This window comes from Ahaetulla prasina, chromosome 2 (genome assembly GCF_028640845.1).
Source record: "Ahaetulla prasina isolate Xishuangbanna chromosome 2, ASM2864084v1, whole genome shotgun sequence".
NCBI classification, from domain to species: Eukaryota; Metazoa; Chordata; class Lepidosauria; order Squamata; family Colubridae; genus Ahaetulla; species Ahaetulla prasina.
In genome coordinates, this window is record NC_080540.1 from 115,180,128 (window position 1) to 115,200,178 (window position 20,051).

The following is a 20,051-nucleotide window of genomic DNA, read 5'->3' on the forward strand; positions in this document are numbered from 1 at the left end:
ATCCCCTATAGTCAGAACTGACTAGTGGAGTAAAATCTGCAGGGACTCCTTTACCGTTTGTTGTTGTTATTACTATTGTTATCATATACATATCTAATTTCCACCACACGTTTTTCCTAACAGCATAAAGTATATCCAGTTACACGTTAGAATTCAATCTTACTGCAATGCAATGTTGCAGTAAAGTAGATTCTTTTATCAGTTCCAGCAAGGTGCACAGTTCTTTCTTGCCCAATTTCTAATTTCCATGTTATTTCCTTATGTGTCCTTACAGAAAATACCAGCTTTTTGCCATGGAAAGTCCTATACTATTTCTTCCCTTAGAAGCAAAATGTATTGTGTTTTGTAACCACTCCGAATATTCAGCTATCCAATGTATGTTTCATGTATAAATGTCATCCTCAGTCTAAAATATGTAGCTGTTGAAGTGCTGCTATTAGCATTATCAAATGACTGTAGCTGCATTATGTTGTAGATTTTAATTGCTAGTACTATTTGTTTATAGATGATTTACTGCGGATGTTTACTCCTCTAGATATTTTATTTTTATGTTACATTGTATTCTGCTTTTTTATAATTATTGTTCTTTGTATATCAGTTGTCCCCAACCTTCTTGGCACCAAGGATCAGTTTTGTGGAAGACAAGTTTTTCATGCACTTGGGGGGGGGAGTATGCAACCTTGATCTCGTGCATGCGCCATTTCGCTTGCCCACTGCTCACTTCCACCTGTGCAGCCCAGTTCCTAACAGACCATGGATGGTACCTGTCAATGGCCTGGTGGTTGGGGACTCCTATTGTAGATGTTTCCTTGCACGCTACTATAAGTCTGCTCAGATTTGGTAAATTACAAGCACAAGCAAAAATATTTAATTTTAAATTAAAGTTGATCAATGATCAAGTCTAGGAATAGATTTTAAGCAGCACTCTGCTTTAAGCAGAGTCAGATCACTTTCTCCTTATGGGATGGTGGAATGCCCCTGGTCTCAAGGATGCATTCAGTACCACATACACCCACCACATGTCATCCACCAGGTAGCCCATAGCCCGTCAGGATGTGGATCCCACACCAACGGGCTGAACCAAGAGATTCAGGAGGTAAGCAAATAAACCTGATCTGTACTAGAAATAAACTCTGGCACATGGAGAAATTATATATAGAATAAAGCTTTTGCAGTTAGCCTTTCTGAGACAGTGGCAAATGACCTCTGATAAAGATATAGATAAGAATTTAATCCATGAATCAGCAAGTGTTGACATTTAGAGAGGATTAGAGCTATTATTGAAAATTGCAGCATTTCAGAGAGAGTACCATGAAAGTCAATTCCACTAAACTGGAATAATTTTGAACGCTCTGACAAAATGAAGTCTGATGGCAGTTCTAAATATGTTAATAAAATACTTGTACCCTTTGGGTTCTGCTTGATTATAGGAGGAAGTTTCCAATTTCTGGTTGCTTCTTTACCTACTTTATATGGAGAGTTGTGAATTTATCCTACGCTAAAATGGAAGTAGAAATCTTCACAGAAAGATTAAAGGCCACACTGCTCCTGAAATCTGCAATATTTCCCTAGTTGACAAAAATGAATATGACTATATTATCTTGGAAAACATACTTAATTATTGCTGATAACAATCTTAGGTAATGTGAGCTGCTAGTTGTGTAAAAGCACAATACATATATTTATCATTTTAAGTAAGTAGACCGGGACTGTGTGCATTTGTGCATTCATAACAAATACAATCTTTCAATTACATCAACAATGTGAGACCATTACTGTGGATTGCAAAATTAGATTAGTGGTCCCTCTGGGAGGCCACACTAGTCTAATGTGAACTGATAGTTGTGTGGGAGGGAAACAAAAGAATTAAAATTTAAACTATTTCTTCTAAAAGTTCTGATTTTTTTGATGAGAAAAAATAGCAAGTCTCTGAGATAAACTCTGAGAATAGAATCTCTTATTGTGATCCCCCCCCCCAAATAAACTCTTAAACTGAGCCAGAAATAAGACACTTTATGCAAGGAATTCTTTTATATCTTTCACTAATAGTACAACTGAAACCTTTGTCTTCCATTTTCTGATGCCAGAGCACCCCCAGATAGTTGAACCTGGGTAATAAAGTCCACATTTTTTATTTTCAGCTTTGTTTTTGTTGTTGTTGTCTTAGAAAGGTGTTAAATAAAGGGATGTAAGCATCTATGAAACAATAAAACAAATCACTGGGGGGGAAAGGAGGGGAAATTTCTCTGCAGCTCTAAAACTAAAATAATATATTTTTAAAATGTAGGTCTGGACCAAATATTGCTTGCACATTATAATTACTAACTTGAGAAACCAAGTTAAGGCTTTTGTTTGTCACTTTTTTCATATTCATATTAAACTGTGGGATATAATTAAGCATTGTCTGAATTTACTAATCCTTCCTCTATAAAGAAGGTTGTGAAGGTAACCTGCCTTCATTGAGGGCAGAAGGTCTTCAAATTAGATTTAGCTATTTTTTTTTATCAAACACATGCTTTCTATAATTGCTTCCCTAAATACAATCATTTCACCCTCTTCCAGCTTAGGCTAATTAAAGCTCTGTTTATTCTGGAATTAAATATTTCAGAAGTACTAATTAAAGTCTTACCACTTGGTTGCAACCATCCCTTCTTTATCCAGAATATGACCATGGATAATTTACTGATTGGCAAGACTGCCTTTAAAGGATTATTCTGATCATGAATTGGCACAATTTCCACATACTCTCCTCCCTCCAAAAATACTGCAAGTATCACAATTCTGGGATTCAGAGCACATGTTCAAGCCTGTTGCTTCCAAGAGGTAGGTTGAACAACTCCTCCTCCTCCTCCTCCTCCTCCTCCTCCTCCTCCTCCTCCTCCTCCTCCTCCTCCTCTACCACCACCACCACTACCTCCTCCTTATTCCTATTCCTATTCCCACTCCTACCATCACTACTGGCATAGAATTTTTTTAAAAAAATGCTTTCCAAGTTCAAACATTGTTCTGATACCATAATAGGTTTCAAGATCAAATGTCTAAAAACATGAATTCTACTTCTCCCGATTCTATTTTGAAAATGTGCTCTCCAAGCTAAGGAATCTATGGCACATAAAAGATTATAATTTGATGAATACATTGAGTCACCAACTGGATTTTTTTTACAACCTTAACTGATGTTTTTTCCCCAAATAAAGTATTGGGCTAACCTTCTGAACCACTAACCTTTTGTCTATTACATGTGCATACTAAAGATCATACAGTGCAAGGTAAAATGGAAAGATGTAACTATAAGACTTCTTATCTACCCTACAGAGAAAATCAATCATCATTTAGTAAGTGATTGCTCTTTTTATTGCTGCAATCCAAGCACAAGCAAAATGGAGTACTGCCACTCCAAAAGTGTATTAGAAAAGGAGTCGTGGCATTGAATCACAAGAAGGGCCCTTGAATACCTTTTATCATGCAATGGGATAAAAATATCATTTTGTGATGACAGACTCCAATAAATCGTGTTCATGTGTTCTCTTTCTCATATTTCCCAAGAAATAACTATATTCAGAATGCAGATGATTTAGCATAGATTAAAACTTCTGAATTCAAGCTTAGAGTTTATACTTTTGCCAGCTGTTTTCCATATTTTCTATGACAGAGTCATTCAAGCAAGTGTAAGTAATCTGTGGCCTCAATACCATTCTTGTGTCTCCCAATGCCTTTCCAGGCCAAACGCTGATGGTAATTTTGAAGTGAGAAGTCCATGAAAGCTGTAGTCTAAATCTAGAGACTTCCGCTGGCAACGCAGGCTTCGTGGACGTTCCTTTGGGATTGTCTGCCCTGGGTTTCGTCAAAACGTCCCTGACAGCGTAAATGAGCTGTCAAACGGTTTGGAATTCTCTCCCCCAGGAGAAGGGGGAGGAAAGAGTGGTCAGGTTTGGGTAGAGCTCCCCGGGAGCCCCTGGAATTTAACCAGGGGATCGAAGGGTGAGAGCTCCCCTTTAGCCTGACGAAGCTCCATGCCCAGGGTGCTTCTGTTTATACAGAACGAGAAGCCGCGACCATCTCTGTGCCAAGATTTATTTTTAAAGAGAACTCAACACAGACAGAACAAAGTAGGAGGACTAGCAAGAATTTGCAAGTAATAAATCTTAACTTCAGCTCTTAAATAGCTTTCCTTTGAACTAACTTTCAACTTGAGTGGATTTAAAATGGCGTTTGCAATATACAAAGGAAAGTGAAACTATAAAAGGACAAAGGAAGAGAAGAACATAACAAGCTACTTTTTAAATGGAATGAATAAGAACTGTTAATGATTTTTTTTCTTTTTACCTTTTTCTTTATCACAATGTTTAAGAAGAAAAGTTTATTCAATTTTTTTTCTCTTTTTGGTAAATTTTACAGTTTAAGAATGGCTCTTAAGTAAACAGAACTAACTACTAAAATCTTGGAAACTTCTTCACTTCAAATATGGATATATTTTTTTATAGGAACTTTTGGAGGCTTATCTTTTCTTAATAAGTTTTTAAACAAGAGATTTTTACACCAATATATTAAAGATTGGAAATTCTTTATTGTTAGATGTTAAGCTGATTGGTGAGCAGATTGTGGAAAATGTGTAAGATAGAAGACAAGGGGAAGGAGAATGCTTAAGATGTGATTTTGATGGTATTTTTTTTAAATATATATATATATATATATATATATATATATATATATATATATATATATATATATATATATATATATATATATATATATATTTGTTTTCTGAGGTTTTCACGGATGTTTGTATATAGGTCTTTGGTTGTTCGGGTTTTCTCCCGTGTAAAATTGGAAGTGTCTTGGCGACGTTTCGACGAAGTCTCATTCGTCATCTTCAGGCTTCAGCTTCGTGCTTCTGGGAGCAATGTGTGATCGCAGCTGTTTCTTCCTTTTAACTGCTAGTGGGGGTTTGAACTGATTGGGTGGGAGCTTGGCTGTGCTCTGATTGGATGGTTTTTCTGTGCTCTGATTGGCTGGGGGTGTGTCCTGTGTTGGTGGGGGCTTGGTTGCGCACATCCACCCAGAAAGCAGACCCAAACCCACACTGATCATGAAGCACGACCAAGGACCAGAAGCCAGACCGCAGCTGCAACATTAGCCATTTCAAACCCCTCCAATCCATTCATGCAGCAGACTGACACCCACTATGAAGATGTAGCACGACCACAAAGCCAAACAACAGCTATGCAGCTCACCAGCTCAAATCCCCCTGCAGCACAGACTAGACTGAGCACAACCAAGCCCCCACCAACACAGGACACACCCCCAATCAGAGCACAGAAAAACCATCCAATCAGAGCACAGCCAAGCTCCCACCCAATCAGTTCAAACCCCCACTAGCAGTTAAAAGGAAGAAACAGCTGCGATCACACATTGCTCCCAGAAGCACGAAGCTGAAGCCTGAAGATGACGAATGAGACTTCGTCGAAACGTCGCCAAGACACTTCCAATTTTACACGGGAGAAAACCCGAACAACCAAAGACCTATATATATATATATATGGTTTAATTTTTACAACTGGCTTATTTTGGGTATAAGGTGTTACTATTTGATATATGTGAGGTATAAAGGAATGGGAAGATGGAATATTGTTTAACTTTTGGAGGACAGATAAAAAAATTTATGGATGTAATGTTGGTATTTGGTTAAATAGAATTTAATTGTTATAATTGATATATTTTGGATATAAGTTATAATTTTAATAATGTTATCTGACAGATGTAAGGTAAATTGAAGAAATATTAATATTAGCAATGTTATTTGATTTATGTAAGTGATATTAAAGATATGAGAAGATAGAATATTGTTTATTTTTGGAGATTGGATAAAAATTTAAGAATTTAAGCTGGAAATATGAATTATATTTGGGAGACTGTTTAAGGAAGAAAGGTATATTATAAAAGAATTTCTGATGAATACTGGAAGATGGAATATCGTCTTGGTCTTGATCGATGAAGATTGGATATTAAAAACTATAAGATTCTGAAGACTTCAGGAGTGGAATGGATTGATATATATTTGGTGTTAATTGATGAAGATTGGATATTAAAACTATGTATTTTATTGATGAACTGGAAATACTAATTTAATTGGAAGATTCTGAAGATTTTAGGAGTGGAATAGACTGATATATAATGGACTGGAAGAAGAATGTACTTTTTGTTTCTGGAAGGGAGTTAAGGTCTTAGAGAGAGTGACTATGGATTATGACTTATGTTGTATTTTAATTTATGATTGTTAATCTTATACCCTGTACTTTGTTCTGGGAAGTCTCGGGGGGTGGGAGGGGGGAGGGAGGGGAAGGGGGGGGGAGATGAAGGAACAATGTAAAGGAATGATTGAAGATATGTAATTAAGAAATAGAAATAATTTGAAATGAAATCGGGGCTGCTCAGCTGCCATTTCAGAAGGGAATGGAAAGGGAGATGAGAGAGTGAAGGAAGAAAGTAGGTAGGAAAGAGAGAGGTAGAAAAGGGGGAAAGGAGAGGAAGAAGAAAGGGGAAAGAGAGAGGGTTAGAAAGGGTGGAAGAGAAGAGTAGGGAAGGAGGAGAGGATGTAGAAAAGCGAAGGAGAGGAAGGATGAAGAAAGTAGAAGAAAGTAGAGAAGGGGGGAGGAAAGGTTTGTTAAGGAAGGAAGTGGTAGCTGGGCAGGTCCGAATAAGTAACAAATGAAAGTTAATGACTAATGTTGAATAAGAGACTGTATATTGAATAGGTTGTTGGAAAATGGAAATAAAACTTTTTTACTAAAAAAAAAAGAAAGCTGTAGTCTAAATCTTTAAGTAGGTTTTGAACAGCTTGATACAATGGTCATTTATGGGCAATTCCATTCTATACCATAAATGGATGTATCTGCATTTGTGAAGCAGCAGAGGTAGAAGACTTGGCTCACACACTATTTGATTGTTGTTTGTATAAGAGGGTAAGAGACAAGTACCTTAGTTCATATGAGTGACCCATTGGGAACCCTTATTAAAAAAACATAACTTATGTGAGGCCAGAATTTGGAAATAACATTTAATACAGCATAGCACTTGAGTAAAATGGTTCAACTGAGATCAGCATATGTGGGACTGATAGGGGTAAATTGTAGGGGTGATACCGAAATATAATTTTATCTTATTTCACTTATCCATATATAAAAGTATTATATTTTATTCCAATTTCATTTTAAATTGTTTTTATAGGATTTTATTAATAATTTGTGTTTGTAGTTCTGTATTTTGATATGGCCTATGGGCTAATCAATAAACTAAAGAAAAACAAAAATGGAAATTGTAATGCCTTATTCATTTTGCATGATTTTCCTTACTCCCTGTAAATCTCATCAAAAATTAAATTATGTCCTCAGCCTTTGGGTTGCCCATCATTTATTTCTTTATCAACCATAGTCTACAAGGCAAGGTAAACATCCTCTATGTAATGTGTTTATTTTGGAATGTTATCTCTATTTTTAAGGGCCAAAATTGGGGGCAATGAGGAAGGTACAAAAACACCATCCTCACTCTAACAATTTTATATACGATGCCAACCATCATTCTTTCTTTCATCTTTGATAATTCAAGCTAGAAATGATCTTTCATAAATGTTTGGATGAATAAGATTAGAAGCAGGCTCCCCATTACAGAGCATTTTCTGAATATGTTAATCCAAATGAACAGAATATCTCTTCAATCTAAAAACACAAAGACTAAGATGGATATTGCCAGTGTTTGGGCTGGGAGATAACCCTATAGATTAAAGCGTCATAGAATTGGAAGAGGTCACTAAAGAACTCCAAATATTTGTTCAGTCCAGGAATTCAAATTAAAGCATCAGTGTCTGCCTAACTTTAGCTTTAACATATCTAATTTGGGGAAAAAATGCACCCACTGCTTTTTATAAAAGTTCCACTAGCAAACACCTTTCACTTAATGTTAATTTACATCTTGTAACTTAAAATCATCGGTCCATTTCTTGAACAATAGGTCTTTCTTTTTGAGATAACCATTCTACTGTTTGGAAAGCCCTATCATATTCCCCAGCAATCATTTTTCATGGATCTATCCAGTTTCCTTAGTCTAATCCTAAAACTAAGTTTTCTTAGTTCATTCTTGCTACCCATCTCTTCACTGGTCAGTTTATTTAAGTCTTTCTTAAAATGTGGTGCACAGATCTGGACACTGTAGCTGATATGGAATCTGGCCAAGCAAAATAAAGTGGAAGTTCTATTTCCCAGGATTCAGAAATCACAGTAAAACTGTATTTGCTTCCCCCCCCCCAGTGATATTATACTGCTTGCAACCAACCACTATTCCAAAATCTGCATCACAAATACATGTCATTATCTAATCAAGGCAGCCCTTTCTCTCTCTCCCCCCCAATCCTACATTTGTTCCTTTAAATTTTGCTCCCTAAATGAAAACACTTTGCATTAGTATATATTAAATTTTACATGTTTATTTTCAGCTAATTTCTCTAATTTATAAAGCTAGTTTTTCTTTCTGTGTTCTGTTTAAGCCACCCCACCCAGTTTCGTATCAACTGCAAATATGATAAGCATTCCCTCTACTATTCATCTGGATTAATTGTGACAATAGGGCAGCATGGTGATTCAGTGGTTAAGATGCTTTAACCTGTTAAGACATTAAAAGTTAACCACTGTTAAGTGGTTAAGACGTTTTAGCCTGGCTAGCTAGCTCAGTGGCTAAGATGCTGAGCTTATTGATCAGAAAGGTTGGCAGTTCGGCGGTTCGAATCCCTGTATAGGGATCCTAGTATAGGTCTCCTGTGTGAGATGGGTGTTGGACTAGATGACTTCCAAGGTCACTCCCAACCCTGTTACTGTTACATTGCGCTTGTTGACTGGAAAACTGGCAGCCCACATTTGAGAACCAAGCTCCACATGACAAGATGAGCTCCTGTCTCGCCCTAACTTTTGCCAATTAGCAGTTCGAAAGCATGCAAATGCAAGTAGATAATTAGGGATCTACTAATTACTAAATTAGTGGGAAGGTAAAAGTGCTCTATGATGTCATGCTGGCCACATGACTTTGGAAATGCCTTTCGACAGCACTAGATCAATGGCCTTGAAATGGAGATGATCACCACCCCCTATGATCATCAACAACTAGCAGAGTAAAATTTGCAGGGACTCCTTTATTATTCATGAAATTGGTGAAAATATGATGAAAGTATAGTTACTTAACTTACCTGATGTTGTTGGAACCACTTCAGTTGTATTTCTAAGTCCAATAAATGAGAACTGATAGAGCCTCCAGGATCTAGTATCTCCCACTTCCACTGAACTGCGTTTCCACATATAGATTATTTCTTCCTTGGGGTAGCCATCTTCAAACCAAGGGAAATCAGGATTACATCAACATATTTTTATGTGTTAGTGCTTCCTTATTTACATGCTAGGGTGGGGGGGTGGCGGTTGTGATTAGAGAAAGTCTAGAGCCGAGGGAATCCACTGTGCCTCAGATAGCTGGTTGTGAATCCCTCCTTGTGAAGTGGGGCCATAGGAATCAGATGGGTCTGTTGATCGCGTACCTGGCTCCTTGCTGCGTGACTACAGCCCTGCCTGAGCTGCTGGAGGTGCTTGCCGGGGTGGCAGTTGAGACTCCCAGACTTTTGGTCATGGGGGACTTCAACTTGCCATCGGCCAGCTTGTCATCAACGGTAACTCAGGAGTTCCTGGCTTCCATGACGGCCATGGACCTGATTCAAGTAACTGATGGCCCCACACACACGGGGGGAGGCACACTAGATCTGACTTTTATCTCTGGACAGTGGATTAATGATCTGGTATTAGGAGATTTAATGACGGAATCGGTGTCATGGTCAGATCATTTTCTCCTTTGCCTGGACTTTCAGACCGCCGCTCACCACCGCAGGGAGACGGAGCCAATGCGTTGGTTCCGTCCCAGGCACCTGATGGACCCTGAGAGGTTCCGGACGGAGCTTGGGCCGTTCCCTGAGGATCTTGCCCACGGCACGACTGAAGAACTCGTTGCGGCCTGGGAGCGGGCCGCGACGGGGGCTTTGGACCGTGTCGTGCCTTTGCGGCCTCTGACCCAGCGCAGATCTCACTTGGCTCCTTGGTTCTCTGAGGAGCTGAGGGAGATGAAACGCCGGAGAAGATGCCTAGAGAGTACCTGGAGGTCTAGCCGTTCCAAGGCTGATCGGACACTAGTGAGATCTTTTACTAAGACCTACCTATTGGCAATGAGGGAGGCGAAACGTTCCTACGTTTCCACCCTCATTGCATCGGCAGATAACCGCCCGGCCGCCCTGTTCCGGGTGACTCGCTCCCTCCTTCATCAGGAGGGGCGGGATGACCCCCTACAGGGACGTGCTGAGGAGTTTAACGGTTATCTATACGATAAAATCGTTCAGCTTCGGGATAGTCTAGACCAAAATTGCGATGATCCAAGTGGGATGGTAGAGGCACGTCTTGTTGAGGTTATTTGGGATGAGTTTGAGACTGTGGCTCTCGAGGACGTGGACAGGTTACTGGGGAGGCTACATGCGACCACATGTTTACTGGACCCGTGTCCTTCCTGGCTAGTGCTGGCTACTCAGGAAGTGACATGAGGCTGGCTCCGGGGAATTATAAATGCTTCATTGATGGAAGGGGTTTTCCCCGCTGCTTTGAAAGAGGCAGTGGTGAGACCCCTCCTCAAGAAGCCTTCCCTGGACCCAGCTATTTTGGGAAATTATCGTCCTGTCTCCAACCTTCGCTTTGTGGCAAAGGTTGTAGAGAGTGTGGTTGCATGGCAGCTTCCCCGGTACCTGGATGAAGCTGTTTATCTAGACCCGTTCCAGTCCGGCTTCCGGGCCGGTTTTAAAATTTCGGCCACATTATAATAATTCTTTTTAACTTCTTTTTAATGTTTATATATTGAATTTTTACTTGGCTGTACACCGCCCTGAGTCCTCCGGGAGAAGGGCGGTATAAAAATCGAAATAAATAAATAAATAAATAAATAAATAGTACTTTCCTATTTATGTGTGGATCTCAATGATACTATAGATGCACTTGTATGACTTTCAGCCATTTTGCAACACAATGCTTACTGAATTCATCTAAAACCTAAAGCAACAAGAACTTCAGAAAGAGATTTTACAGTTACAAACCATCATGGAAAAAGCATGACTATGTCAAATGTCTGACAGGTTCCACTATATTGTAGATATTCTTTTTCTTAAGAGGAAACTTCACTGGCTACTCATCCCCTTCTTAAAAGGGATGGAGTTTATCAGGAACATGTATGCTAATGTCCACGGCAACCTGTAAAGATGAATTGCTTTGCTAGATATCCGAGAGAAGCACTATTAAATTAAATAATAACTAAAAACATAAAATGTGCACTTTTGTATGCTTTGTTCTGCAGAAAGAGACATTATATGCTCTGGACCCTCCACTGGATTTGGCAGTGAGGATTTCTAGATGCCATTCCCCAGTTAGCTCTGAAGTTTAATGAGTCAGTCTCACTATCCCTGTTCAATTCACTTCCCTGGCATACATGACAATAAAAAAGGAGGAACCCAATGCTTGCCTAACACATTTTACTCTTGTACAAAAGGCATATGAAACCTTCAGCATTAATCATGGTTGAAAAAAGCAGATGAGTTTAGAGAATGAAGGGCAAAGACTACATAACTCTTTGTCATCTGAGACAATCTCTTCATTCCATTCAGTTCATTTAATGGTAAGGTCAACTCTATTTAACCCTGGGCGTCATAACCTCACCTATTCCTGGGGAATTAGAAGAACGTTGGGACACAGATGTGATGAATTTATAAACATGTGAGATCTGAATTGGTAGCTTATTTTTTGGCAGCAATATTTCTCCTTAGTTGAACAGTATTTGGTAGCCTCATATTTATTTAACTATATAGCTATTGTTTGGAAATAGTCCAGTGACTTATAGACAAATGCCCTACATTTCTCATAAAAATCCAGAGCAATATGTTCATCTGAACAGTAATTTTAGTATTGATTGTTGCTGCACATTGACACAAAAACATACTATGTATTACATTGTCAGCTTTATCTGATTATTCTGATATTAAGCTTTTTTAAAAACTATTATTATTTTCCTCTTTCTTTCATAAAAATAATCCCATTGTTGACTACTTACAGCTTGAAAATGCCAGGGGACAGGAGTGTTCATCCATTGGGAAATTGTGTAACTGTAATTGACACTCTGCATCTATTGTCAGTCTGAAAATAAACAAAGGCAGATGTTATTTCTATTTGTATTGTCCTCAGCCTACCAATTGTTACTGTAACTATGTTTCAACTCCTACCCTCAAAACGACGCTATAGAGCAGTGCACACCAGAACAACTAGACACAAGAACAGTTTTTTCCCGAAGGCCATCACTCTGCTAAACAAATAATTCCCTCAACACTGTCAGACTATTTACTGAATCTGCACTACTATTAATCGTTTCATAGTTCCCATTGCCAATCTCTTTCCACTTATGACTGTATGACTATAACTTGTTGCTGGCAATCCTTATGATTTATATTGATATATTGATCATCAATTGTGTTGTAAATGTTGTACCTTGATGAACGTATCTTTTCTTTTATGTACACTGAGAGCATATGCACCAAGACAAATTCCTTGTGTATCCAATCACACTTGGCCAATAAAAATTCTATTCTATTCTATTCTATTCTATGTGTTCATGCACAATACTTTATCTCTGCTAAAACCCTAAGAAGTATTCCTTGAGTGCATAAAATTTGCTTACAGCCCTTGTTCTTCATAGACTATTCCTTCACCTTGGAGCAGAAATTTGTCCCAACTCTATTTTTATATTAGTTTGGGAACGGGTAAGAAGAAGCTTGAAAATCCATATGCATTTTTGCATATGCATATTAATACAACTTGTCTTAGTATATGCAATTTTTAATAAAAGAGAATGTATGTAACCCAGGGTCAAACCCAGGGTCAATCCTTAGTGCCCTCTGAGCTTGGTTGTTTGCTTACAGAGATTTCATTACCTAAACAGGTAGCATCATCAGTGCCATATACTTTTTAAAAATTTGTTACGCGATACATATATATATAATATATACTGTGTATACATTTTATATGATTTTTGCTAGTAATTGTCCATAGTCTTATACTCTAACCATTTCATTACACAATTTCAGTACAAAGAATTAAACCATGAATGACATTAAATTGTCCCTTATCATTAATTCCTTCCAATGTTCCTTTTAATATACTTTAATTACTATATGATGCACCTATCATCCATTCTTGTACTTGCTTTGTTATTATATAATGGATGCAGGCTTCTATATCTTTACTCGAGGGTAAAGGCTATTTAACTTCTTCACAGTCACAATTAGCGTTTTACCATGAAATGTTGACCAGCAGGAACATGTCCTCCCTTTCTGAGCATTTTAGGTATACAAATCATGGTTGTCTTCTCACCTCCATGTACTTTTGAAACTTAATGTTTAAATTAACTATCTTTCAGAGCTACCATGGCAAGTGTGGTTCTTATAGTGGGCTTCCAAGGAAATATCATGGAGCCAATGAGAATTAACTTATTTCTAGACTTCAGAATCAGCTGTGAATAGTCTACTGCACAGCATTGTAAAAGATATGTTATGCTGTACTCCTGTATTTACTTCTTGTAGATCTTTTAGGGCTGTGAATCTGTACTACTCTGCAAAACCTCAGACAGCTTGATTTTTTAAAATAAAGTTATTATTATTGAGATTGCTTTTTTGTTCACAGTGCTGCAAGCAGCCCTCAAATAGCTGCAGATCATGTCCTCTTAGTTTCCTGTCAAGCAATGGGAGAAAGGAGATGGGCGCATACCAATACTACAGAGAAACCCCATTTAAAATGCACATTTTATCCTACTGATAGTTGTTTGCATATTAAGATAAGAGAATTGGGGGGAAGCTAGAGAAGAGGAGATGCTTTCAGGTGTTGTCCACTCGTATCTTTTCATTACATGGCAGTGCATTGACTGACATCATTCTCATTTCATTCTCCTTAAAATGCTCCTTAAAATGCTCCTTAAAATGCTGCGGGACCAAATACCTTATTTCATGCTCTGATTCTTAGGTTCCTAACTATTCTATCATTTTAGTTCTGCTCTAGCAACAAAAATGCTCACTTAATTTTGGCTGAAATATTCAAGACCTTGGATAGTCAGTATGTATGATTCTTTATCATATCAGTATACTTCTTTATTCACATGGACACATCCAATAATTGCTGAGCACTGGAAATAATGGAATTAACTGTGAAAATACCTGAGAGTGTAGAGAACCCTGCCATCATTCCAGATCCTGAGCATTCGATTGGGTGTTGTTATCCAGTGTGCATCTGCTTTTTTTGAGTTTCGAAAGAATGTATCAGGAATCCAGATCTTCCCCACCATGTTGCTATTCAACCTCAGAACTTTTATGGTGCTGTTGAATCTTAGTCGTCTATCATACCAGGTTTGGGCAAAAAATATATCAATTGTATATTCCTGTAGTAATAACAGAATGTGTTAAGGGAGGACTGCAAGATCTCAGTACAAAGTCTTTATGAAATTACTTCTCAAAACTTTGATGGCTCTTCTGCTGAGGAAAAACCAGCCACTTCAGCAGAGATCCAGGCCATGCAAGAATAGTTATGCAGGTGGAACAGGAAAAATCTATCTCTAAATTGTGTCAGAATAAAAGAGTTGGAAGGGACCTTGGAGGTCTTCTGATCCAACCTTTTGTTCAAGCATAAATTCCTATCCCATTCTAGACAAATGGCTGTCCAATCTCTCAGTGATGCAGCATCTACAACTTCTGGAGACAAGATATTCCACTGATACATTGTTCGTTCTCCTTAGTTTTAAGGAAATGTTTCCTTAGTTTTAGGTTGAATCTCTCCTTAATAAGTTTCTGTCTGTTACTTCTTGTCCTGCATTCAAGTGCTTTGTCTTTTTGTCTTTTTGACAGCCCCTTAAATATTGGAAGACTGCTATCAAGTCAACTCTAGTCTTTTTCTTTGTTAGATATTCTCAATTCCTGCAACTGTTCTTCATATTTTTTAGCCTCCAATCCCCTAATCATCTTTGATGTTCTGTCTGTTCAGCTAGTGAGCATACTCTTATCTAACTTTATAGAGCCAGTCAAATTTCATCTTGCTTTTAGCCAAGTTGATCTCAGAACAGAATCAATTAAAGGACATTTCATTTCCACCAATAGAGGTACCCACATTTCCCACTCAGGGTATTGAGAAACAAGCAAGAAAGATAATTTCTACTCATTCTTTTTCTATAAATGTGTCTAAGGCAGTGGCATGTTAACATATATTATTTATATTTAGTAATGATCTGAATTCACTAATGACAAACAATCTTCAATAAACTCTGACAACAATCTATGAAGAGCTATTACATACCATATTGATAGCATTTACTGGGCCAATGCTATTGACATACATATCAGTGTGAATTACTGTTGGTTGCACTGTAACAGAAACAATAAGAGTAAAACTGTAAATTAAACACAATTCCCACAATAATTAATTATGTTAGCCATTTAAATTAGCAAAGTAATGAAGCAGCCAACACTCCAATGAATGGTTTAAAAAAGCTGTATTACTTCAATAAAGAAAATATAAACAATAATGCCAATAAGAAAGGACTTTGCCTTTCAAACAGGACTGATATTTCTCATCATCCTGAAATCACAACATTGGGAATCTGTTCTAAATGATTAAATTTAACTAAAATTAGATAAAAACCCTTGAGAAATGAGGTTTTGGAATATAAGATTGACAGAAGAAAAAAAATCCATGTAAGCAATAATATTTCTTGATAATAAAAGGTTGGCAATTTGATCATAAAAGTCGATAATTTATAAAAAAAATAACGTTTACTTTACTTGTATTTATAATTAGTATATTTATATTGTTGTCAGTTGTTTAAGAAAAGCAATCAGAAATAAATTATCAATTTTTATTACAAAATTATCATATTTATACATTTAAAAAATGTCAATAATTAGAATTATATTCATATTTATATTATAATTATAATTATTGACATTTTTAAACGTATAAATATGATAATTTTGTAATAAAAATTGATAATTTACTTCTGATTGCTTTTCTTAAACAACTGACAACATAAGAGAAAACAACCTGAATATCCTTCTTGAACAAACATGGTAAAAATAAAACCACTTGGAGGCATTTTTCTCTTATTTAACTTTTAATACTGTCAATATGATACATGGTTAGATACATTTAAGGATTTACTAGTTAAGAGGCTTCACTGCAATTCTAAATTCACCCGTTGGACTTCTGTTCACAACTCAGATTTAACAAGCTTTGTGACCAGTGTCATACTGAACTAAATAGCAAATGTATATATAAAATGTTGAGACTAATTTAATCCATAAATCTCAATTATGCACTTGGAGTTCAGTTAATAAGGAATCAATGGAAGTTAATTCCTCCTTAGATGTTCTAAATTCTACTATTTTTAAAACAGTTACAACTAAGAAAAAAAATTTATTTCCCCCTTCTCTGTCTAAACAAGTTTTCTAGACAGAATACCCAAAGTAGCTATCTGCTTGTGTTTGCACAACACAAGCAAAGTCTTATTCCTATAAAATATGGCTGGCCTTTCCTTCCTCTCTGCCTGAAAAAGTCAGCTTGTCTAGATAGAGGAGAAAATAATCTGATTTTTTTCACTTAGTTGTGCAGTAACGTGATATTAACAACTATGGTCTCATGAACCATATTGCTATATGACAACCCTGAATAAGAGCCACTAGTTCCACTACAGTAAATAACATTAAAAGAATGAAGCCTTTAAAATATATATAGCAATAATGAAGGAAATAGAGCATGCAGATTTGCTTACTAGACAAATATACCATAGTAGTTACAAATCATTCTTCCTACAAATATTAACATCCAGGTTACTTAAAAGAATACTAAATGAAATATTACTGTGCCCAAAAAACATAATTTCAAGTTTTTTAAAAGGAAAGAAGAGAAAATACAAAGCTGAAGTATGCGAAATATTATCTTTTTCCATCAGCAAATACAATATTAATATTGTAATACTATGTAAATTACTTTCTGCACTAAAGAAGTGGGAAGGATTTACATCCATCCCCATTATTGCATACTTAATTGTAATTAGAATTAATAATTATAAATAATCATAGTGTACTATTAATTAGACTAAAATTTAATATGTCTGGGGATGGATTTTCATTCCATCTGTATTATTGCATAATTAGTTAGAATTAATAGTTATAAATAATAATCCTAGTGTACCATTATTCAGACTAAAATCAAGTGTTTCTAGATTTATATTTGATTGGGAATGCCTAGAGTTCAACATAAGACTGGTGGCTATATGTTTTAATTAAATCAATCAATCAATCAATCAATATTAAAAAATAATATTTTGTTTCAATAATCTCTTTTAATCAATCACATTATTCATTAACTTTCACAAAAGGATTTCAGTTTTGATTCACATGTATATCTCTCTCAAAGAAAATGTGAAACTGGAGTATACCGTTCTCTGCTGCTCTCATTAACACAGCATGACTGTCCCATTGATATCAAGCAGGAGAAACAGCCACTTCATCACTTTACCATCACTTCCAGTGGTGGGTTGCTATCGGTTCGCCCGGTTTGGGTGAACCAGTAGCAGTATGTCGTGTCCCACTCCTCCGCTGACGGCCGGGTCAGGGAAATCCAAATCAGGCTTGCCTCTGCAGCTCTGCCCAAAGTCCTAGCAAAGTCCTCAGAGCAGGCAGGAGACCAGAAAGTGACTTCAGCAAGATAAGTTCGACTTTGCCTGACTCAGAGACTGCCAGAAAGCAGATCCTTTATATAGGCCATGGGGTGTGGCTCCATGACTCAGCACTCATTAAGGCCTGCCCCTCCCTTCCTTCTGTTGCCTCCGCCTATCCAGTCTTCTGATGCGAGGGTCACTCCAATCAGCAGCTGTTGTAAATAAACTTTCCTCAGGCTCACATGCTGTGGAGGAGGGGGAGGGGTCTAGCTGCTCCGTTTGCCTGGGCATGGAGCCAGGGCTGGGGCCGGGGGGTGCTCCCTCCTCTGCAGCCTGCTTGGGCATGGAGCCAGGGCTGGGACCGGGAGGTGCCCCCTCCTCTTCAGTTTGTCTGGGCATGGAGCCAGGACTAGGGCCGGGAGGCATACATTCCTCCGTGTTCGGGAGCAGATAAGAAGGCCCCGGCTGCTGTGAGAGCGGGCAAGACACAACACAGTAGCAGTGGCGGGAGGCTCCGCCCACCCACCCAGACATCATCAAATACGATCTGCGCATGCACAGAAGTGGTGCACACATGAGTGAAGCAAGTGCGCATGAGCGAACCGGTAGCAAAGGTAAGTGAAACCCACCCCTGACACTTTCCTACTGTAACGCTGCATGGAATGTTTCTACTAAACATGAACGAACATGTCTCAACTTTCAATTCTGGACAAACTGTCAATCTATTTTCCTCCCTCGAGTGATTGTTTTTAAATCTGGGATGGATTTTCTCTAAAAATGTGAAGAGAGGATTTTTCTCCTCTAGTCACAGCAATCACCACTTCTTGCTACCGTATTAAGAGAACTCAGTCACAAATAAAATGTCTTCTTTGATCAACCCCTCATTGTCTTCAATGCATCATGCCATATTGTAATTCTGGTTTTTTAGTCTTCTTTAGTCATTATAGTGGTTCTTTAGTCTTCTTTAGTCATTATTCCCTCCCACTTCCTGAATCCATGTTTCTCATAATCCCATCATTATAATGAATTCATTTAATGGAATAACTTTAAATTAAATATATAAATCCTGCTTTACCTGAACAGAAACCCTGAGTTTGAGAGCTGATTTTTCTAGTAGTTACCCAAGCAGTTTCATTTTCAGCTTCTTTGTTAAAAAAAAAAATCCTTGCTCTCCAAGCTTCCAGTAACAAGGGCTTTAAAAGGCAACTTTCCTCTTAGTGACACCCAATAAAGGAAATTAAAAACTTCTCTTCTTGTGACTTTTTTCAAGTTTCTGTTATATTATTAGGAAACTGTGCAGAAACTCAGGAACCATATAATACAGATGCAATAATAACATTAAGCAACACTAAGGTTTTCATTTCAATCAGAATGAACCCCAATGTCCACAACGAACACTTGCTCTGAATTGAGTCTTCTCTCATAGAGTACATAAGCCTCCTTATAGGCACCATCCATTCCAAAAGCACAATACATGTTCAAATAGCCAGCTCTAGTCTCCCCTCTCTCTTGGCAAAATAAAACACTGCAATTGTCTGCAGAGAGTCCCAGGGTAGGAGCTTTCTCATTCTTCTCCTAGCTCCTTCCTTCTGAGCTAGAACTCAAAACCACTTCTTTCAGCTTCTTCTCCTTTTGGCCATCCAAATCAGTTTATCCTATCCAAATCATTGGATTGACTATGTGCCATCAAACTAGCACTGATCTGAGACTAATCTGATCCTTTGGGTCTTCCACTGGTGCACTCATTGGTGTTGTAATTGCCTGTCCACCTTGTTGTTGGCTGTCCTCTTTTTCTTCCTATCTTTCTTAGCATTGTGGATGTCTCCAGAGAGCAAGGACATCACATAATGTCTCTGAAGTAGGATAATTTCAGGCTGGTCATTTGATACGTTCAATAATCTGTTTGTTTTCTTGACTATCCTTGATGCTCACAGGAGTCTTCTCCAACATCAGAGTTGAAACTGTTAACACTCTCCCTAAACTGCTTCTTCCAAATCCAACTTTCACTTCACAAGAAGTGACTGTCACAAAACAGTCACAAGAAAAACAATTTCCTGTATGATTGTGATATTTGTATGCATAGACACATCCTGGCATCTTAATGTCTTTTCCATGATTTTCTACTCTATGGGGTGTCAATCTATAGCATATATCTTGGTTGATGGTTGACTTTCTTTTTGATCATAAAAGGCAGAAGTTATCTACTAATTCATTTTCTTCATTGTCAAATCTAAGATTGTACC

At 37.6% G+C, this 20,051-nt stretch overlaps 1 protein-coding gene across 5 annotated transcripts in view; it reads right to left on the reverse strand.

The window, feature by feature from the left end:
- Positions 1–20,051, reverse strand: part of GABRG2 (gamma-aminobutyric acid type A receptor subunit gamma2) — a 63,034-nt gene that overhangs the window by 41,118 nt on the left and 1,865 nt on the right. For all 5 annotated transcript variants that reach the window (XM_058171519.1, XM_058171518.1, XM_058171516.1 and 2 more), the window contains exons 2-5: positions 15,447–15,514; positions 14,318–14,538; positions 12,169–12,251; positions 9,233–9,370 (exon numbers count right to left, since the gene is read on the reverse strand). In XM_058171519.1, the coding sequence (XP_058027502.1) occupies positions 9,233–9,370; positions 12,169–12,251; positions 14,318–14,538; positions 15,447–15,488 (484 nt within the window). In that variant the 5' untranslated portion in view covers positions 15,489–15,514. The remainder of the gene's footprint in view (positions 1–9,232; positions 9,371–12,168; positions 12,252–14,317; positions 14,539–15,446; positions 15,515–20,051) is intronic.